The 24341-nt window shown below is 29.8% G+C and overlaps 1 protein-coding gene across 3 annotated transcripts in view; it reads right to left on the bottom strand.

Moving 5' to 3' along the window:
• LOC107450467 (flavin-containing monooxygenase 5) overlaps positions 1–20048 on the bottom strand; it is a 26270-nt gene extending 6222 nt beyond the window's left edge. The window contains exons 1-4 of one of the 3 annotated variants that reach the window (XM_016066275.4): positions 19927–20048; positions 19605–19788; positions 4113–4462; positions 1709–1999 (exon numbers count right to left, since the gene is read on the bottom strand). In XM_016066275.4, coding sequence (XP_015921761.2) covers positions 1709–1999; positions 4113–4462; positions 19605–19659 — 696 coding nt within the window. In that variant the 5' untranslated portion in view covers positions 19660–19788; positions 19927–20048. Of the gene's footprint in view, positions 1–1708; positions 2000–4112; positions 4463–11322; positions 11708–19604; positions 19820–19926 lie in introns of those variants that run through there. The other 2 variants (XM_071187305.1, XM_016066267.3) reach the window with 2 other exon arrangements.
• Between the last annotated feature and the right edge of the window lie 4293 nt (positions 20049–24341).

Here is a 24341-nt window from a genome sequence, read left to right as displayed (position 1 = left end):
GTTAATAACTAATATAATAATATTTAAAATCAGGTATTTATTTTTTTTCTAGTAGAGGATAGTCTACTTTACTCGTCTGTCAATTAATACTAATAATATATTGGATTTTTTGTTAGTTAAAAATAGTTAAGTAAAAAATGTTACAATTGACCCCACTCTCCCCTACTAAATGCAAAATGTTGGTTACGTTACGTTATTACGTTATTTACGTTATTTACGTCACTTACGTTATTTTTAATAAAAATAGAACGCAAACAATAGAAAAGTAAAATTTGCATTTTATCTTTTGTTTTGAAAATTATGCATGCAAATGAGTCAAAATGCGTTTAAAGTAATTTTATAAGAATCACTGTTGGAAACAAACTATTACAAATAGAAGTTTCATTTCAATTGTTTATGTCTGTTCTTTTGGTATAAGATTAATAATATAAGCGTAAAATTTTTCAATTAACAGCTGAAAATACGTAAAATATGTTGCCCCTAATGCTAGTCCTCATTACGCTACTGATCATACACAGACAAACAAAAAAAGGTCAAATCTATCAGAATATGGCAAAATTAACCTTGGTTTCGGCTTTATGGGAACATCAAATAACTCTGAAATTTTTACGGATGAGTTTTGGTTTTATTTTGGTAAAATAAATAATAATATATGGTTTTGCAATACATCTATGATAAAATTTGGGAAATGTGGAAAAATGTAGTAATTTTAGTATGATATCTTAGAGAATAGCATAAAAACCATTTATTTCTTAAATTTTACTTTTCAGTTTTGCATTTTCTACTAAATGTGTGGTAATAGAAATTAAAGTTTTGAAATTCAGATTTTCCATTAAACTGTTACCGTATGAATGAAAAAATTACCAAATGAATGGTTTATATACCGTTTCCTTAACCAGATTTCTGCTTTTTCTTCTTTTTTTTTCTTTTTTAAACCAAAAATGCCATTACGATGCAGTACGGTAATTTTCTTATAATTTTTTTCTCTCTGTGGTACAAGTTAGATTTTTTAAAAAATATTAAGTTATTATTTTGAGTAATAAAAAGAGAAAAAAAATGATAAAAATAATATTAGATTACAATACTAATTTGACAACTAAAAATAATATAACTAATCATAATAATTTTTTACGTCTTGTAACTATGAATAACTGAAGTCAATAACGCTATTATTGCTATGTCACATGTATTGAAAAATCATGCAGAACTTTGAATAAGGAGAGAAAAAAAGATGCACAGTTACCGTTGATGCATTACACGTTTGTTTTTCACAAAATTATGTATACTATTGGGTGTTGAGTAAAGACCGCACTTTATATATTTTAAGACTCCTTTAAATATGTGCACATTACATTATAAATTAGAAAACGTGTTCATAATCGTAACAAGCACTGATCAGATCAATGAGAGCAAAAGAGGAACTCAGTTAATTTGCGTACGAAGATTAGATTGAGTTCTCAGAGAAAGAAAAATGCATTCGAGCCCTACTATACGAATAAATTAAAGATTTTAAACAGCTAAATTAATGGCGGCCATTATGAAGCATACATCCTGTAGTTTGAAAATTGATTGCAATAAATATTTCATATTAATTTAACTTTATATATTTTATAATAATATAACTTATAAATATTTTAAATTAATTTAAACTTATATATTTTCATTGACTGAGCAATATAAAAGGAACAAATGTTAAATTGTCATTTACTTGTTTAGCAACGGTGCTTATTTCCACTGCTGCGTCAACTGCCGAATTACCGATTCCGATTACTAACACTTTTTTATCTTCGTATCCAGCTGCTTTTTTCAAGCTGTGAGAATGTATGACATGACCTTGAAAAAGTTGAAGTCCAGGAAAATCTTGCTTTAAAGGTACACAATGATGTCCAGTGGCTAGTAAAACACCATCAAATTCCTCTTCATTTGTCGTCCCATCTTTAAGACTTCTGGAAAAAACATTCCATCTACCACTCCTTTCATAATCATCACTTTTTGAAATCTGAAATTGAGCAATTAATGTATATGAATTACGAAGATTTTTTCATAGAAACAGGGGTGCATCCAATCAAAGGAGGTACCCAAGGTTAGGTTTCTCATAATGTATATATATATATATAACGTCGTTGCCGAGTGGAAGGATTAAAACAGGTCATAGGTCGGGAAGGAGGGTACAAAATTTATTTATTAATTATTAGACAAGNGTTGAACATTAATGATTATTTATTGATGGTCAAGTATCTTCTACTAAATAATCATCTACTTCTACTAATAAAGGATACTTAGTAGGGTAATGCACATATCACAGTTAAAGATATAAACAAAAACGAAGGATGCAGTTCAAAGGTGGTTACAGTTAGGACTCGTTTCGATTACGATTAATTTATAAGGTTACACTGGTTTCGATTAAGATTAATTGCTAATTACAGATACATAACACCCAACGGAGGACCAAAGGCACTGAAATTTTAAAAACTAACATTTTAAACACTAATATTTCTTATAGAATAAAATTTTTTTAACATATGAATTATATTCATGTAAATTTTTACGAAAAATAGGTTCGAGGAAACTATTTTCATAAAAATTAACATGATTTTCAAACATATACATTAAATACATTACTTGAAATTACATTAAAGTTTTACTTATATATATTAAACTACATTAACGTATACAAATAATTGCATTTCTACATTAAATTTTTACTTATAATTACATTGGGACATTAAAGTTTAAACATCCATTAAGAATATTCTGTTAGAAATTATAACTTGTTTGCCATAGAATAATTTCTCCTAGCATCTTTATAAAAAATTGATTTATTTAAATTTATAGCTTTTCAACCTTTTAAAAATTTTTTTTTGAGCTCCCCCCTCTTTGGAGAACTTAGCTTCAATTTTCAGGGCATCTACTGGAGCAGCTAGCCCCGTGCAGTCTTATACCTCTGCTCGCCGCTTCTTATAAATAACAAATGGCAGTTGCTTTTTCCAATATTTTTCAATAATAACAATTTGAGTGAGGCATGGTATATATTCGGCATTTTAAATTTCAATTATTTGACTTCTTATCTGGTAGGAATTTTTATTAAATTTCTCTTTTGAAATTTTAAAAATTAGCATCATAAACAATTTAAATCAATAACAAATACACTGCAAAAAGTTTTGTTGTATAGTTGCTATTTTTAGCATTGAGATAAACTAACATTTTTTACAGTGTATAACATTTTTATTTACTTTTTCACTGTTATAGTTTCATTTATTTATTTATTAATTTTTTTTTGTTTGTTTACAAACAACACATATTTTCATGCCCATTAGAATGAATTTAACGGTTTCATCTCAAAAACATCTCGTTTAAAAACTAACACATTTTTAGTAATATATTCGCTCGAATTTTTTCAAATAATTGCTATTTTGTCAATTTTATGTAATTTTTTGCACGATAACTACAGTTCCGTATTTAAAAATGCATTTAGTTTACCTCCACACCAAAAACGGTACCTACTATACACCAATTCTTTTATAGTGTAGATCATAAGCATTTCTGGAAGTTAATATGTACACATAAATTCAAACTAATAAAAATCGTAAATCATATTTTCTTAAGAAAAATCTTAATATACATTTTGATAGATTGCGGTTTTATAACTATCAAGTCTTTATCCTTAAATATAAAAATATTATTCCGGCATTAGATTTAAGGTAATTTGCAGTAGTATGAAATTAAAAGAAAATAATTTAAGTGCATGTCATTTTATAACCATATTTTGAAAATAAATAAATTATAACTTTTTCAGGCTATTGAACTTATTATTAATTACAGATATAGACCAACACCTCCCAGAGAAGAGAAGACCTTCGCAAGGACTACTATTAACGAGAAATCCGATGCATTAGTAGTCCGCATGTTGTAACATCTTTCCCTACTGCACAGTTTTGTAATACGGACGTTGTGATAGCTTTACTTAAAATCTTCCACGCAGTTTATGCTCGTTACGTCACACTACTAAATTAATCCGTGCAGAGGCCTTCTCTCTTTTAGGAGGTGTTGTATAGAATGAATTTAAAACAAAACGGAAATGAATTTATATTGAATGAAAAAAATTCTCATACTTTAACTACTTCAGTCAAGAGCTGAACATGCCGAAGAACTCCATACTTTTCAGCGTAAAGTTTAAAATACTGAAACATAACTGAATTGTGCATGAAATTCGGAAAATGTTTCGGTGGTGGAAAATCACTGAAAGCACTCATTTCTTTACTTGTATTGATGACTGTGGATTTCATAACTGACGGAATTCCTTCTTCATCATAATCTCTGTAACACCAGAGACCACCAATGTTATCTGTCTTATCGTACACCACAACCTCTAAATTCTCTTCCAAACAGGATTTTGCAGCAGTCAGTCCACATGGACCAGCTCCGATAATGGCAATGCGTTTTGCTTTCGTCATTTTTGTTGCTGAAATAATAATTAATGACATAAATGGTAAATTTTGCAAAGATTATTAAATTTATATTAACATTTCTTTGAAACAATAATGTTTAATTTAAATCGTAGATTCTTAATAGTACATAGTAGGTACTTTGTTTACGTCACACTAGAGCTGCACAATGGGCTACTGGCAATGGTCTGGATTACAACTCTGAGGATGGTCCGAAGACATGCAATCTCAATTTGTGAGACCACTTCCTCAATTTAGACGTAGATCTGAAGGGGAAGGAAATTTTCTCCAGGTTCTGCTCAGCGATCGACCGCAGGACTTTCGATTCCACAGTTTTTACAAGCACGTAAATCGCATGTACTCGGGTGAGAGGATCGAAGCCACTAACCACTGGGCTACCACGGCCTCTTGATAGTACAGACAATTGTACAATGAGTTAGGAAAAAAAACATTTCAACCTAAATACGTTTTACTCTAATTATTGAATTTTCTTATATTAAGTGCCAATTATAATGGTTTAAATAGTTGATCTCAAATATGTGCTAATTAATTAGCTCTCAAATATGTTAATTAATTAGTTATAAAGTTAGACACAAAAACGTTCTTTTTCGAGATAAACATATAATGATTGGATTAATTGGGTTTTTGACTATTAAAATACATATTAGAGTAAGCTAGATTAATCAATTTGTTATAAGTGTACACAGTCATTTAAGACAACTGATACCGGGGCGAGCCGCAATGACTCAGGGGATAGAGCTTTCGCCTTCCAATGAGACTAACCGAGTTCGAATTCCAGACGAATTCCGCATCCGGCTTGCACCAACCACAGTGCTGAAGTGAAATATCCTCAGTGGTAGACGGATCATGGGTTAGAGTCCCCTTGCCGTCAAGCTAATCGTGGGAGGTTCATGTGGTCTTCCTCTCCATGTAACGCAAATGCGGGTTAGCTCCATCAAAAAAAAAAATCTCCACGAGGGCAAATTTCTCCCAGTACTCGATCCAGGAGTTCCCTTGTCTTCTGGATTGGGTTTAAAATTATAAGGCTACGGAGTTGAACATTAGTTGTCGTAGACCCATGAAATTGGGTCGGCTGTTCAACGACGGCTATATAATGAAATAAAATTTTAAAAAATTGCTAACGGGAGAGGGATCCTAGTTGGTAGGGCACTGAAACCATGCCCAAGAGTTCGTGGGTTCGATCCCCGCCGGCCGAAGACTCCCAGTGTAGTAAATTGCGACTGATGCACGTAATATCTGTCGAATCGCAAAGAAAAAATCAATACCTCTGGGGATACTGATCCAGTAGTTTCCTTGTCATCTGGATTGGTTCTAAATTACAAGGCTACGTAGTTGAACATTAGTAGTCGTCAACCCAAAATTGGGCCGACTGTTCAACGACGGTTATGAAATTGTTAACGGGGGAGGCCGGGATTGTCTGGTTGGTCGGGCACTAGGCTCATGACTAACAGTTAGTGGGTCTTCCGGCCGGCTGAAGACTCCCCGTGTAGTAAATAGTGACTGATGCACGTTAAATTTGTCGAGTCGCAAAGTCCTCCATGCTCTCATAACAAATCAATACCTCTGGGGGTACTGATCCAGGAGTTTCTTTGTCATCTAGATTGGTTCTAAATTACAAGGCTACGGAGTGGAACATTAGTAGTCGTCAACGCAAAATTGGACCGACTGTTCAACGACGGTTATAAAATTTTTAACGAGGGAGGCCGGGATAGTCTGGTTGGTCGGGCACTAGGCTCATGACTAACAGTTAGTGGGTTTTCCGGCCGGCTGAAGACTCCCCGTGTAGTAAATAGTGACTGATGCACGTTAAATTTGTCGAGTCGCAAAGTCTTCCACGTTCTCATAACAAATCAATACCTCTGGGGGTAGTGGGGCATGGATCTTGGGTTAGAGTCCCTTTGCTGTCAGGTTTTCGTTGTTTATATCTCCAAGGAATGCAATTGCAGGTTAATTTCATAAAAAAGTCCTTCATGAAAGGAAAATTTCTCCCAATACTTGTTTCTAGATTGGTTCAAAATTACAAGGCTATGGAGTTGAACATTAGTAGTCGTAAACTCAAAAATTGAATCTGCTGTTCAACGACGGTTATAAAATAAAATTGAAATAATGAAGAGCCGCAATGGCTAAGGGAAAGGAGCGTTCGCCTTCCAATGAGGTGAACCGGGTTCGAATCCCACCGATGGCTGGTCATTGCGAATCTGCATCCGGCTTACACTGACCACAGTGCTGATGTGAAATACCCTCAGTGGTAGACGGAACATGGGTTAGAGTCTCTTTCCAGTCAGGCTAACCATGGGAGGTTCTCGTGGTCTTCCTCTCCATGTAACGCAAGTGCGGGTTAGTTCCATCAAAAAGTACTCAACCGAACGAATTTCTCCCAATACTTGATCCAGGAGTTCGCTTGTCTTCTGTATTGGGTTCAAAATTACAAGGCTACGGAGTTGAACATTAGTAGTCGTAAACCCAGAAATTGGGTCATCTGTTCAACGATGGTTACAAAATAAAATTGAAATAACGTAATATTTTAAAACAAAATGATTTAATATTATAATCTATATATATAAAAGAAAGTCGTGTTAGTTACTTCACTTATAACTCAAGAACGGCTGAACCGATTTAGCTGAAAATTGGCAGGGAGGTAGTTTAGAGCCAGGAGAAGGACATAGGATACTTTTTATCCCGTGCGATAAACCGTTCCAGCGATATCAGTGAAAGTCGAAATGGAATTTTCTGATTGGTTAAAAGCTAGCCATTGTTTTAAATTTTGCTATAAACGNATATATATATTATATGCATGCTAAAAACGTGTGCTAGAAAATACCATGTAAATTTTTTTTAATAATTATCATTTATTATTACGTTTAATATTGGTTGAAGATATTTTGAACAGTAAGATATAAAAACTTTTTTATAAAAAACTATGCTTGTATTTTGTTATTTAGAATTGCATAGTTCAAAATGGTGAACAACGTTAAATACCTTACAATTCAACATTTTCTATCATTATAATAAAATAATATAAATTAATATTTAATTTTTTAAATTATTTATTACATAAAATTATCGTTAAAGAACGAATTTTATAAATATGTGCAAACATTTTTGATTCCGTCAAAATTTTTCCGTGAAATGGCGAAATACGCAAGAAATGAATAAGTTGTTTTAGCTTTTGCCCGTTCTGGAACATTCTTTGTTTCATTCTATTTGGACCATATTTCCAAAGTTCCACATTCAGTACGTAAGAAGTCTGCCTGCTTGTTATTTAAGAGTTTAATAGCAAATTTATTCATGTATTAGATTAGGATTTTTCCATCTGTTCAAAACAAATATATTAAATATTTCATTAAATTTAAAGTCACCTTTAAGAGATACTTATCGATATTAGATATCAATCATTTTTTTCAGTAAATATTGGCAATTATCTGACAATTATCCTCATTGTTTTTAGCCATCAACCGAAATATGAAATAAGGAAAATGCAATTTTCCGACAATTTCGAACAATTTCTTTTCGTTTTTGGTTGCAAGAGACTATTTTAACAGATCTTATATGCTTTTTTATCGCTGATTTCAAATCTACAATCGGTTTACCTTTTTAAGCTAAAGTTTTTTTAATGATATTTTCAATCAATTTTTTTTGTCGATATGTGCACGTTTAAAAACGTCATATACATCAGAGAGTTGCGTGCATGTGACTAACTTCTAGGGGAGTTAGAGCACATCCTCAGAATTAAAATTGCATTGGGACCCATACCCGGAAATGTTGTCATACGGCGCAAGGGGAGCTTCCTTATTATGGACTGTTTCATCGTGTTGCTGCTGATTAGGTAAGCGAGCCTAATCGTGTACAAAGGCATTTCTGGGTATGGGTTACTAAGCAGTTTTAATCCTGATGTTATATCCTAACTCCCCTAGAAGTTTGTCGCATTATTAGCGCAATTTCCTGTTTTATTATTATATGTCATCCTATTATATAAGTTCCTATCATGTTACGTTATATATAACGTTTTTAAACGTTTAAATTTCGTCAGTAATTAGACTAAGAATGTAATTTAAAAAATCTATAGCTATTGGAGCAAAACGAATTTTAAATTTGAAATCCTCATAGCCGAATTAGACAAGATCAAGTATTCGTATAAATGCAACAAAACATTTGTTTTCCATTGTAATTTAGGAATACTAGAAAAGTATCTAATATTTTCTTAATATTTCTGCTTGAATATTTTTTTATAAATCATCTACTCACAATAGGTATGTAACATTTAAAATAATGGCTAAATATAATAAAGGGATCTTAAACCGGGACCTAAAAAGAATTATATTTTAATTATAGATTAGCCCTTCTTAACAGATGAGAACATTCAATAATCTCTTTCGTATAATAAAGGAATCACTTCGCATATATATTTTCGTTAATTAGTTAGAAATATAATCTTTATTTATAAAATGTATCAATACTTTGCAGTAAAATGTTTATATGATATCGAAATAACATTCAATTTTATAAATATTTTGAGATTTTACTGCATCTTCATCCGGTTTTTTGATTACTGCGTCATCCCTAACAAAGAAGTCTGAATATTACGAACCGTCAAAGATAAAATTTATTAATTGTATTTCATAATGAAATATTTCAATAAAAATAGATGCATTATATTAGGTTAATAGTGAAAACTTCTACTATATAGATCAAATTATAACTCCTAACTTTCAAGATAAGTAAATTCTCATTTAAGTTTTGAACAAAAAGAGCAATTAAAAATTATAAAATTAGAATAGTATTATATATTATATGATAAATATGACTTTAAAAATGTAACTTTTCCTCGAACTTGAAGTAAAAATGATGAGACTTATTTCTAAGCTACAATGATTTAGATACGATTGCCCATGTGGCTTTAATGTTAAGAAATTTCAAATTTCTGTAATTTGACATAAAAACTATTTTAATGACAAATATTTTTTTCTCATCTTCTCTATTTGCTAGTAGAGGTCATCAACCTATGGCAGCCGGCGCTGAGGAGGCCTTAAAAGTTTTAGGGAATCTCACTGTGAATAGCAAAATCCTAGGTAAAAACCAGTGTTTTGTAGGAATTTGCTTATTCTACGATTTAAAAAAGTTAGATTAGAAAAAAAATCTACCGTACTTTAAATTCTTGTACTTTAAAATATTAAATTTTGAAAAAAAGTAAATAAATAAAAAAAAAATAATTAAATGTGTAAAAAAATTTTGGAAAAGAAAAGTGGTACACTTTGGATCATCCCTTAAAATGCATGCACTTTTAATCTCTTTAATTCCTTTATCTTAATGATAGCAGAATTGCAATAAAACCATTAAAAACATTTTCAGTCTTATATATTGCTTTCAATAAATTTTTATAAATAAGATCATAAAATTTTTTATGAAAAATGTGAGATATTTATCTATGCGAAAATAATATTTTCATAAGCTGCATAATGAAAATCAAGATATCATATCAATCAAATATGAAAATTAAATGAATTTTCTAGAAAATATTATATGTTGGAAAAATGTTAGTAAAACAATAATTATTTCAATTTTGAAAGTAAACTACTTTTTTAAATACCTACATAATAACTAAATATGACAGTAAAAAATGAAATCACTGTAAAAATCGGTATATTTTATCGGTTAAAAAATACCGAGATACATTTTTATGACAACTATGAATAAGCTTAAACATCTTAAGTGTATATTCGGCATTTTCTTAGATAGAGAAATCTTTATATTTTTTAGAAAAAAATTGCTAAGTTCAAAAGTGAAAAACTGTTACCCACTAATTCCTAGATATAAATACATAGAATGTCATTTAAATCCAATTCTTAAAATACATTTTTTAAATCCTCAAAGATTTTGATTACATCTTGTCATTTTTTTCTTTCTAAAAAAGAGAGAAATAGCTTGCTACTTTTTTTTAAATCTCTTTTCGACTATTTCAACGATGAAATGTCCTTTTTAAACAAAAAATTAAAATGTTTACAAAAACTATTCAAATAGCTGTTTTGTGAGATAAATTTTGAATAAACAAATTTTTGTAATTAATTTTTTACTCATAATTCGATCTGTATGGGGAATGAAAAATGAAAAATAAATATTAAAATAATTCATTGAAAGTTTATACGGTTTTCACTACTTTGTAGACACGTTCCTTAAGTTTATGACTTAGGGATATTTTTGTTTAAAGGATTTTAAATTATATTAAGGCTTGGAATCAAAATATTTTCTTATAATTGAAAAATAAATATGGAATTCATTTATGATATTTTTATATAACAAATAATTAAAATTATTTATTAATTTGCCAATACCATAAAATATCATAGTAAATTAATATAAACAACATGCACAGAATAAAAATTTTTATCTTAACTATTCTTAATATTAATATATCTTGATTATTAGTTTTTTTAAGACATAATTTTATAAAAATGCTTAAAAAAAATTATAAAAATTAACTACTTCTTAAATAGAGGTGCAATTACTATAATTTCTTAAATTTAATAACGAAATAACTTCTTAAATGAAAATATAAGCAAAATTTTTAATCGTTTCTGTAAAACATAATTTTAATTTAATGGACCTGAATTTTTTTTTTCTCTTTCTGACTTTTAATATCTATATTTCATGAATTTAGGTAACATGGATTTGGTCATTTATTTTTATCTTGAACTCCTCGTTCTATTCTTAAAAAAAAATGTTAAATAGAATCTTTAAAAATTCTGTTTTTAAAAATTGAAACAATTCATCCATTTTGTAATAGACTCAAGTATAGATTAATATCAAAATAAAATTCTGTAATTCATAGTTATATTCATCAATTAAAAAATATTCTTACCCAGGTCAGATAAAGTTCGGTGTAGTTTTCCAACATCATCTCGAAGGTCATGCAGACTACCTTGTATCACGCGAAACACAACATTTTCAACTGTAGTGGCCAGAAAGTCGGGGCAACTATTCCCTGAGGGGTTTGAACTTAAAGAACATGTTTTGGTCTGAAGTGCTTGTTCGGAAATGCTCTCAACACTCAAAGCAGCATTAATATATCCATAGGATATCTTATCTGGGTTTTGTTGTGAAGGATATATCACAGCAGGAGCTGCTTTTTTTATATCCTTAGTATTTGACTGAGAACGACTTCGATATTTTCGAGTAGCATAATTAGACATGCGCACACTAGTGGCGATTCTGCTTCTTTCTGTCATCTTTATTCATTTAAAAACACTCAAAATTTTCCTTCTTAGATTAGAATTTTGAACGCAGACCACGTACATGAATGAAAAACAAGTTGCAATAATAATTAATTTCAAATTGATTGTGATTTTCCTTTATGTTTTGTTTTGGAGAAAGCATTGCGAAGACAAAATTTTTTTTAAAGACACTCAGTCACAAGTAAATATCTGATCTAGTGTTCCTCAGTTGAAAACTATTCATTAAAGCTATTCATTCACAAATATTGAGAAAGCTTTCATCAATTTGGAACTATTTTTTAAAAAAAATATCCACAAGTAAAATACGGAACTAACCTGATTTCTCAGTTTAAATCAGCTTTTAAAACATATTTATTCACAAATAAAATCCTTAACCAGCGTTTCTCAGTTTAAAAAAAAATTTCCAAATATAACAAGTAAATATAACAAGTAGTTTTTCACAAGTAAAATATTGAACTATCGTTTCTCAGTAAAAATCAACTTTCAAAAAGCTATTCATTCACAAATAAAATGCTGACCGAGCGTTTCTCAGTTTAAAACTATTTTCTAAACTTATTCATTCACAAGTATTGAAAAAGCTTTTATCACTTTAAAACAATTTTTCTTAAAAAAATATTCATTCACAAGTAAAATGTTAAGCAAGCGTTTCTCAGTGAAAAACAACTTTTTAAAGGTATTCATCCACAAGTAAAATACTGAGCAAGCACTTCACCGATTAAAACAATTTTTTAAGAGAATATTCATTCATCAAAAATAAAATAAACAATCATTTCTCAGTTTAACACCGTTACTAATGCAGAATATATTCTTCAATGATTTTAAGGGTTTCTTAGAAAAGAAGAAGAAAGGTTAGTTTAAACAGAAACCGAGAATAATATAAAATTGCAGAGCAACATACGTGCTATCTCCAATGAGAACATGTTATTAACATGTCTTTCTTCAGTACGTGGGATAATTTACATGCTCTAGCGACATCTATTTATTTGGTCAACGGGTTACAGTTAAATATTTCTATATTTAGGCTCCATTAACTTAATATACATCTTTTCAATTGAATATTTTCCTTACAATGACAATAAAAGTCACACGAATTCATAACACACTTTGTTTTGTTGGTTTTGCTTTGATTTATGTTATTTTTTCGTCATTTTTAGCTACTTCTGCTGTTATGCAATTTAAGTTCATCTCAGTATTTTATTCGTGAGTAATTTTTTTTATTAGGAACTCGTATATCAAGTGAGATAGAACGAGAAGTGACGAGAAAACAATTCATGGTCTATCAATGAACCGATCGAGCTAAATTTGAAACTCTTCAATTTAGGCATAAATTAAAACTTTGCTCATCTTATAGACGTGAAATAGATTCTGTTTTTTTTTCTCTCTTTTTCTTAACAAATAAAAAGTTTGATTTTTTTAAATCATGCATGACTTATTTTAATCTTATCCAACACATTATTACTAAGATTTATGTTGACTTTTTCAAGAAATCTCTCATGTAGGTTTTTTTAAATATTAAAACTACTGAAAAAAAGTGTAATAAAAGCAATTGAAGTACGTTAAAAAAATAATCCCAAGAAACTGAAGCGATAACGTTTTCTTGATTAAAAACTTTTTAATCGAGTATGTATAAAAGGTGAAAAACACAGTTAAACTGATGAAATAAAAATGTTGCGTTAAATTTTTGTTTTGCTGAATTAAAATGTTTTCTCAAATTATTTTTCATTTTCTGAATGAAATATGATTATCAATTTATTATATGGGAGAGTAGGGTATTACCGAGTAACATGATTGCCTGGAAATTAGTTCTATTTTCTAGCGGACAAACTCTGAATTACAAGTAAAGAAGGTGATAGAAAATATATTTCGAGTTTCGGGATATGCGTATATCTCTACCATTTGATGCCCTGGTCAGTAAGAAAACAATCAATATATGTGCTTCTATATTTATTAACAAACGTAACAATGAAAAAAGTAATAATTAGACTGAAACAAAACAACAAAATATGAGAAATAGGAGCTTTCAAGAAATGCTCTTTCAGGCATGAGTGTATCGAGAACAACTGAAATAAAATATAATTTGATTGGCGACGAATTGACGCCGCCAAAAAGAATTAATTCGTAACAGAAGGACCTATAATACTGGCTTGTCGTTGTTGATTAACTCACGGCGTCTGTGAAGATAAATTTATTTTGCCATGTCAATTTTCCAATGTTCTCTTGTTTTTAAGCTATCCTCATTTATTGGTCATTAGAGTTACAAAAATTATTTTTAGTCCAGCTTATTATACGTTTATTAAAGATTCATACCCTATCAATAGATAAAGATTTCGTCCAACAGTGGAACTGTTCTGTTTCGTTTCGATAATCTCGGCTCTCGATGTAAGACCGGGTACTCTTTGATGTGTGTCACGAAGGTTGCAGTGCAGTAAAGGAAGAAGACAATTACATTCAAAACTGAACAAAAATTTTACCGGCACCAGCACAAAAGTTTTTGCAGGCTTCTTTTTCAAATCACAAAAGGACTCCTTTTCATATTTTGTAGACTTTTTGAAGGCACTTTATTCAAGACAGTAGTTTTTATACAGATATACACTGTTAAAATTTTCCTTCTTAAATTATGGTAAAATAACTGGCAGATGTCTGTTTATCCGATTAAAAGTAAAGATTACGGTAAAGAACATTTCTTATCCTTTATGGTTTTGAAACCATTTGCAAAAAAATATGGTTATAAAACCATGAATACAAAACTATACGGTATTTTAACCATTTACAACTAGCATTTTTCAAAAACGTAAAAATAGTTAATTATTTACTTAGCTATAGGAGCTCGGCTTTTCGTAAGGTAATGGGCATTGGAGAGTGCCGGACACTGGAAATTCTTCACGTGTTGAAGGTAATGAAGGAAATATGGTGGTGTCAACACTAGCACTCGAATTCCAGTTCTGCCGGTCATGAGATTGATAAATAAGCCCGCTCGGCCATGATATGTATGCATTTGCAAAGAACTAAGAAGCTTCATTAGGTCGTCCTAGTTGGTGCGATTAAATTCTGGTTGTTAAACCGTATTTGGTGAAAGCAGTTAATAAACAGTTTTTCTCAAACTTAACAGTTTGATTACCATTTTTTTTATGGTTATTTGACTGTTTTGATTAAATATGGTAAAATAACCATTTAATAGATTGTTTTTTAGCCATTTTTTCGGAGAAATTTCTAACAGTGTAAGGGAATTCTCTGCATTTTTCTTTCACAAAAAAATAATATCATAAGCACTATATTTTCAGCAAGGAATTTTGGTCGGGCCCTCAGCAGTTCCGGACAACTGTCCCTCTCTCTCCTCTTCTTGAGTATCGCCTTGACTATATCACATAATAAGTACATGCATCATTTACTTTAAATTGTCTTATAAGATCAAATGCCTGACACTTTTTCGCTGAAATTCTAGTATTTCTAGATTTCCCATAGAGTTTAAATGTGTACCCTGTTTCACCTTACTATGACCGGCCGATTTGATTTTTTTCTAGGAAAAAAAATCATTTTGAAAAGAATACTACCTCGATGACTTTTTATGGAAGTTACATTGTACACAACTAAACAATGGATATCTTGATTAAATCTGACAGTTTCTAGATTCTAAAGTTTCTATACATTCTGATAAATTTCAGTTATTTTATAATTTTAATATCAACTATAATATAAAATTTTATCTTTATTTTATTTTGTATTAAGCAAAAATTATATGCACAATATATTTCGCCTAATCAACATTTAACGATAAATGAATAAGTTTCTGGAATATTTAATACAAAAAAGTCACGGCAATTAATTGAAACTTCTGACGAAGTAGGAAAACTTTCAATGGTTTAATTTCAAAATTGCGAAGTAGTGAAAAGATTATAAGAATATATTTTTCTCATGAGTGTGTAACTAAAAACGTAACTTGAAACTAAAGCAAATCTTAAACCATTTTTTCAAACAGATGTGATACGATTAAAAAATAGTTCATACATAAGGTAGATAATAGATAGATGCTAAAAAGTTTAAAATTTAAGCCCCTTTTTTAGTTTCTTAAATTGAAAGTCATTATTAGAATTTCGAATTTCTTTCCTTCAATGCCTATAAGAATGAAATGAAGCATTAGACTACTTAGAAATTTCTAGATTTTTATAATGCGTCGCAATCCCTAACATGGCATCGTTAAGAAACATACATTCAACCTCTATATCTATTACGAAATAAAACCTTAAGCGAGTCCTGTTTCTTTCTTTCTTTTCTTTTCGTTTTTTTTTTAAAGATGTCATCAATTCACTACTTCCTCTTTCACTAGCATAATAATCTAATTTTCATGTCTGTTATTAACTCTTTTTTTTTCACCAATAATATCTCAATGGTAATTTTTTTGATCTTTACGTTTATGACTCACATTACTAAACTGTTAATTACACCGTTTCGTTAAATTACAATACATTAATTTATTTATTCTAAAAATAATTTAGATTTTAGATCATAGGTATCTGACCTTATTTTGAACCACTTTTCAATAAAGGTTCATAAAGAGCAACCACTTTTCATAAAGAGTCTACTTTTTCAATACAGGAATCTGAAGCTTTCCCCCAAATAAGCTACAATTCGCAGTGAAAATATTAAAGTTATTTAAAAAAATATAATAAAACTATTAATGTATTGCTCATAGTAGAATTAAAATATACAAAAACTATCAGCTGCTGTGCCATTATAAAACCGTTTATTTAACAGAAAAATGCTGTTATTTAAAAATTGACGCCTGGTTTTTAAACAGATAAGTATAATTATTTTAAAGTACAAACTCTGTCATATTAACAAAAACTCTGTTATTTTAACAAATATAATAAATTGTATACAATACGTAAGTCAGCATAATGGTCGGAGTGATCCAAGAGCCTAATTCGCATGACAAGTCAACTCAGGGATTTGAACTCGGAACACCACATTTGACAAGCGAGTGCTCTGTCCAAGCCACGACAGATCTCATGCTTGGTAATAAAGAAAAATATTGAAGTGTCTTTATTTCAGAGGTCATACTTATTAAAATCCTACTTTAAAGTAAAAACGTGTAAATTTAGTTTTCGAAAACTCTAATTGAAAATACTGCATGGTCTTTAATACAAAACTAAACAAATTATTTATATTCGTTAATGATAAATCATAATGGTTTAAAAGAATAATATGAAAAGTCTTTATTCCTAAGCATTAATTTGGTTAATAAAAAAGAACCCAATTACTTCTCAAAATTAGAATAATCGTAACAATTTGTGATCTAAGACTACTAGAATACAATTCATTCACGTATAGATGACACCCCATAAACCTGATTAACACAAAACGGTCTAGCATTTCTCATCTTTTACGATAATGCAAAAAAAAAAAAAATTAAACCACATTCTACGGTTTATTTGATAAAACACAACTCAACCACAAGATAACTCCTAATAAAAGATCCTCCACAAAATATTACCTAACGAAAGGCCTAGTTCTAACGACCAGTTAAATCTGTCTTTTAGGGGTTTTGAAACCACTCTAGTTGTAAATGTTTAAAATACCGTATAGTTTTGTAGTCATGTTTTTTTTAACCATAATAGTTATAAACGGTTTCAAAACTGTAAAGGTATGAAATGTTTTTAGCGTAAACCTTACGAATAATTGGACAGACTGTTGCCGGTTATTTTATCATAGTTTTAGAATGAAAATTCTAACAGGGCAATACATTAAGCAATGAAGGAAGATTCTAATAGAGTTATGAAGCTAATAATATTATATTTTATTTTCATATTATCGACACAGTATGATTACTAAACTATGTTTACTCTCCAAACCTTGTGCTTAAAATGTAATTTTACATTAAATTATCAAAATTTATAAATGTCTTAAATTATGTCTTACTCAGAAAACAGAATTAAAAAAAATCAATTTATGTAAAAATTTAGCAAAAAGAAAGAAAAAAAGCAGAATAAATTAAATAACTTAAAAAGCAATAAAATTTGCAAGATGTATAAAATATCTTGCATAACTTTCATTACAGCTAATAATTTTAAATTATAGAAATCGCTAGATTTTATTTATAGTTTAAATCAATTAATTCTATCTAGATGTCATAAATGCAAAATTGATTCGAGAAGATGTAAAGATGTAATCGATATCCAAGCTCTTGTAATGACAATTTGCTTAACAAAAACCTTGATCATTGCGTATGAATTCTAAAATAGTTGTCAGGTTTCACGAGCGGTGTTGGAGAACTGAGCAAAAGAATCGAAAATAGTGAGACAAAAGGCTAGAAACTTCTCAATTTTGTCCTATTAAAGGTACATTAGCATGTTTTCAAAACAAATTGAATGCATTTCAGTTTAAATATCGAGTCATTATAGCTCAGTTATATGACAACTGAAGGTAAATTATCAAGTACTTTAAAGTGGATGAGTAACTGTTTTCTAATAAAGAAAAGTTCTACACTGTCAACTATAGTCTGATTTACTTTCACATAACTTATTTTATTGATTATTTTCTACTAAACCCAGTAGAGATGCAAACAATAAAAAAATAACAATTTTCTTCTTTCCACTGGACTGTACACACATTTACTTGCAAAAATTATTTCTAGAAAAATTACCGTCAAAATAAAGGTGCGTCTTGTGATGCATCTTTAGATTTATAAGTTCCATGCGTAAACGAAAATTCAAAAAGGAGCAAAAAAGTATATGAAAAAGACGATTTATATATTTTCTAAAGTATTGCTGATAAACAGACTACTAAAGCAAAAAGTTTTTGTCTGATAATATATTCTTAGGCAGCTTCAACTTACGAAATTTTTGAATTCAAGGACCCCTGTTCAGAAATTGGAATTGAGTTATTTTATGGGTATTATATTATAAAATTTTATTTCTGAAAAATTTATTATGTATTTGTCATGTCATTCTACATAAAAGCCAAATGATTACTTTTAAACAAATACTATTTTCAAACCTACTTTTGCATTTAAACTAATTTCAAAGCATTCATTTTAAACGGAGAGGAATATCTTATTGATAAAGAGGAATATCTTATGGATGCGAAAGGAATATCTTTTTGATCTCTGAAAAGGAGTTTTTTGCATTTTAACTGATGCCGATTTTTAATATTTTCATCCTGAACAAAATATTTTATTATTAATGCAATGTTTAGAAGGAAACTTTTGTACTGAACGGATTTCAAAAATTAAACATTCTTAAGCCTAAAGAAAAATGTTAATATAAAGGAAATTTCGGAAAGGAAATTTTCGGGATTTGAATTGATTCTTATATCAAACATTTACAAGCTGATAGAAATATTTCGTCATTTATGAAACTTTGAAACTGAAACTTTTGTACTTGAACGAATTCTAATATTTAAACAATTTTAAACAGAATGAAATATTTTATTATAAATAAAAATTTGAAAAAGAAACTTTCGCATTTCAATTGATTCTAATATTAATATTTTCAAGCTGAAGGAAATATTTTATACAAAAAGAAATATTTTATTATAAATTAAAATTCGAAAAAGAATTTTTTGCATATTAATTGATTCGAATACTAATATTTTCAAGCTGAAGGAAATATTTTATCATTAATGAACCTCGAAAAGGGAAATTTTTGTACTTGAACTGATTCTAATATCAAATATTTACAAGCTGATGGAAATATTTTATCATATAAATAAAATTTTGAAAATGAACTTTTGTACTTCCAAAACTGATTCCAATATTTTTAAACAGAAAGAAATATTTAATCACTGATAAAAAAAAAATTTCAAGCTTTATTTGTTCTTTTTCCCAAGGTATTTCCTTCCGATTAGTGAAGCGGGGTAAGAAAAAAAAGTAAATGCAAAGAAAAAAAAAAGAAAATAAAAAAAAATTACTTACTTCCATTTCCTCCGTTCGATTGAATGTTTTCAAGGCCGGTCTTTCCGAGCACCATTTCTTTCAACTGATAAAAGAATTGATAGTGTGCTCAGTCATGTTAGTAAGATCAAATTGACCTCAAGAAATTCGGTTAATAGATACTTGGGAGGAATTAGAATAATAGATGATTTACGACAAGCGCCATCTGCAGGAGATACAATATATCTGTTCTAAATCTTAAAAAAATAAATAAATAAAATAAATAAATAAAATAATAATAAAAAATATTAAGACAAATTAAAGGAATGCTTAAAATGTGTGCTGTATTGTAAGACATATTCACCCTGATAGATCATCTTTAACAGATATTAAAGCAAACGTGAAGAAAAGATAAATGTTTTACAGAAAGAAATTCCACCCAATTTTTTTATTTATTTTCGTTTTAGCCAGTGGCTTACAGAGGGGGAGGCGAAGGGGTCAACGAGAGACAGGGAATCAGGGGAGAGAGAAGTTCCTCTTTTTGGCGTGCTATTTTTTGTTTCCATAGAAACAGACGACTTAGACTTAGTGGCGAGGAAGGTTCTTTCTTCCAACAAACTATATCCAGCACAAGGCGATCATTCAATTGACTCCTAGCAACACCGAAACTTTTAACTAACTGATTATTTTATTACGAAATTTATTACATATATTTGCATTTAGCTCAAGAAAAATATTTTCTGAGAACTAAAATGTGATTTTTAAAACAGAGTTAATTATTAAGGTTTAGGTCGTAAATATTCTAACCTTTTTTTCTATTTAAGAGAACAATTAATAATATTCTGTTTGAAATTTTTTTAACCATACAATAATTTCGCATATTCGCATTTCGCATTTTGCAATTATTTTGCATAAAAATAAATTTTTAAAAATAGAATCTGATTTTTTTTTAGGCAATCAGCGATTTTTTGGGTCTTACGTATTGCGCTTTTTTTTAGGGTCATCAGATCGAGTAGTTTGCCACGGGTACCCAAACGCCTCTGAACGCCACTGGTTTCAGCAAATTTTTTATTTTACTTATTTTGCTCTGATAAAGTTGTTAAAAAACACTGTTGAAACATTTACAAATTTTCTTTTCTGAAAATCATTTTATATACTACATACTAATCAATGAAAATATTTTTTGCAAGCATTATTAGATGGTAAATTTGTCCGTTATGACTGCTGTTCACGCAAACCATCCATAATCTTGACATTTTTACAATTATAAAAAAAAAAAATGGAAGAAAATTACTTTTTGAATCTTATTTGAGTAGGATGACATAGACAAATAAAATAATGACCCTTGAAAATTAATCAGTAATATGTATGTCTTTTTAAGTTTGTTCTTTTTTCTTTTCTTACTGTAGAGATCTTGTTTTTTTCCTCTCTTTTTTGAACTATGGATACTTTTACAAGGGATATGCAAACCATTAACCTCAACATTCAAATCAATAACGTTAATATGCCTTTTGTGATAATATTTACGTGGTTAAAGTTGCAAACAATATGTAACATTAAATAAACATATACATTTCTGCAAACTAAACTGCGTGTTAATTAATGTTTCTTTCTAAAAACCGCGCAACGATTTCAATCAAGTTGCGTAACATGCCCTGTTTAGCATTTCCTTAAATAATAATAAAAACTAGATTCTTGACTTTTTTTTTAGTTCAGGCAACAAATTTTAAAAGAAATAAAAACTTGCATTAAAAAGTTTGGTTAAAAAGCGGTTAAAAAATTCTAATATTTTTAATTCTCCCATGGAGATTACATATGCATTCGATCCTATCCCACTAGTGGGGTAAGAGCAAGTGATTTGACATTTTTTAAAAAATATTTATAAGAAAGAAGCGCATCTATGACTTTTTCTAGGAGGATATATTGTTCAAACTGAACAGTAGAGTGATGGTGGCTCAGGGGATAGAGCGTTACCAGGTGGTAACGCTCAATCCCCTGAGGTAACGCTCTACACGATATGAGGTGAACCAGGTTCGAATCCCAGCGATGGCTGATCAATACGAATGGAGAGATAGAAAAGGTTAGATACTATTGAGAGTTAGAAAAGGTTTTTTTCTTCGGCTTCCGGAGCTGGAACCCCCTGATGACGTCGGCTTCGGTAGCTATATTTTCATTTCCATTGTTTTTCTTTTTTCTTTATTGTTTCAGTTCATATTTACTAGGTCAGAATGATTTCTTATTTTAAAAGAGGAAAAGGTTGGGTGATAGCTTACAGATATGAAAAATTATTTCATTCATTAAAATATATTTCCTCTGCATCTTGCTATGTAAGCGGCAGGTTGTTCAGGTAAGTGGAAGATGGCGAGTTAATGAACTCTTGTATTGCACTTTTGTATTATTTTCAATGAGTTATTTTCAAAGAGTTAATTATTTTCAAAGAGTTAATTATTTTCAATGAAAATGAGGAGCTTTAGATGATTTTAATGAGTTGTAAAATGGGTGTGAAGAATTTTTTTAAGTGCAGAAATTGAGATTACATTTTCTTATAAGTAAAAAAAAAATTGTTAAGGGAACAAGTATAGGAAAAAAGACTTGGAAAAACTGATGACTCCAGATTTTGTCAGTTTTACAACATTTCCGGACTTAAATTGTTTTCATATTAAAAACTTTTTCAAATTTATGAAAAAAAAGTGTTGTCAGTTGGGGCTAGACCTAGTGAATATTGGGGATGATGAAAAAATTCCAATTCCTGTACTTTTGACATAATCATTAATGTAGTTTGTGTAATGTATTGTGTCACACAATTAAACAGAATATAATCTTTTGGCCAATATAGGCTATTTTATTTTTAGTTTTTGCATCATTTCATCTGGTTAGTTGCAATATTTCTATTATGACCGATGAGTCAGTTTTCATAAAATCAGAGAGTGAATGTTGCCTCTCCTAAATCGTACTACCTCTAATTTCTAAAGAACCATAGAGTAGAGATCGCTCTAGTGGATAAACCATGAAGCTTTGGAGACTCATGCAGAAAAATAAAAGTCACTGTGTGCTTGAATTAAGTTTTTATTCAGATAAATTGGTTACTTAAATTTTCTTTTTCCTCCTCTCGTGAGGTGCACTTCCAACGGATACCATCCAACGTTGATATACATGGTAATGAGATGACAGATATTTTGGTTAAAGAGTGTGCTGATAAGCCGTTGGACACACTTGATTCACTAACTTATTTGGAGCTGTTCTTAAGAGCTAAAATAGCTGAAAATGCTTCTTGGATCATCCCATCTGTTCACCAATGGTACCAGAGAAAGTGCCCTAGGGGTGCTTTATCACTCAAGTTTCGTAGGCAGGACCAGACGGCCATCACCAGGCTTATCAGTGGACATTTGAGATCTGTCTTATTCCAATGGAAAAAAAAGGTTTTCCCAATCTGTGTGAAATGTGCTGAACATCAGGACACTCTTGACCATATACTAGATTGTCTGGGGCTCTGCTGACAAGATCTTTTAACAAACCCAATTCTTGTATTAGACTTTCTCGGAGAGACAGATTTTATAAACCTGATTTAGCTTTGCTAAACAATGGAGCTGTGCAACAGCAATAACTATAACTTTCATTGTAATTTTTTGATTATAGAAACACAACAGATTATTAAAAACCTCACATAATTGTTAAGCAACTTATTCTGTTATGTTATACTTGTTTCTTTGCTAGCTAACTACTGAGCTGGTTGGTTATTAAACCTTTTAAGCCATCCAAACTGCCAAAAAGTGGCTGAGAATTATTTCTGGACAAATTTATTTTCCAATCCCCTTATATCTCACCTGAAGATCTGGTCTCTTATCTAATCTGATTTTTTGGTTGCAGAAAATCTCTATTTATACATGAATCACTCAGGAAAAAAACTAAACTATTTTAGTAAATTCAATATTTAATATCCTTACAATGAAATTTAGTTTTTTATTTCCAGGAATGAAAGAAAAGATGAAAAACAGCTCTGGTTAGTCAATAATGGTCTAGTAATTATTGGTTAGTAACGTGATTAACCGATTTGTACCAGTAAGCTTCCGTCGAATCAATTATCCCATTTTTAAAGCCTAAAATGAAGAAAGTTGGATACCAAGAAAATGCAGGCTCAATAAGCAGCACTTATATAAGCCACGTTTGAACTTTGTAGAACGTAATATCATGTTCCATTAACATTTTATAGTAACTGTTATTATACTTGTAACAGTTCTAAATTTTAGTATTACATTTTTTATTATGATTATAATTTTTTTTGAGTTAATCATGAACAACTTCTTAAATACTCAATATTTTTGGGATTAGCATGATTAAGGAAGCAGGTAGTACGAATTAGACAATCGGTTTCTTAACTTGTATCACTTGTAGACACAGCGAAAACAATTAATTTTTAGTACTTCTGCACAAATATTATTATTAAAAAATAATTTAAACAGCTGACTATCTGTATTTCATATTTAAAATATTTCAAATATTATTGTCAGGAAATTTTGAGAGAAAAAAATTTAACTATGAAAAATGTCACTATTTAGCAATTTTTCTTCCTCTTTCTACTCTTGAGGTAGAGCTTCAAATACTCCCTATCAGTTTTTTGTGTGAATATTATGCTTTGGGGTGGTTTAGTAATTTATCTTAGTTCAACCAACAATAAAGCCAACTAACAACTGAGCCAAACGCCCTATCAATGCTTCGCATGGTCTGTGATGATAATGTAGTTCCGCGTTCATATTTCATAATAGTGCGAATAGTGCCTTT

Source organism: Parasteatoda tepidariorum, chromosome X1 (assembly GCF_043381705.1).
Source record: "Parasteatoda tepidariorum isolate YZ-2023 chromosome X1, CAS_Ptep_4.0, whole genome shotgun sequence".
NCBI lineage: Eukaryota > Metazoa > Arthropoda > Arachnida > Araneae > Theridiidae > Parasteatoda > Parasteatoda tepidariorum.
This window is presented reverse-complemented; position numbering and strand designations above follow the sequence as displayed.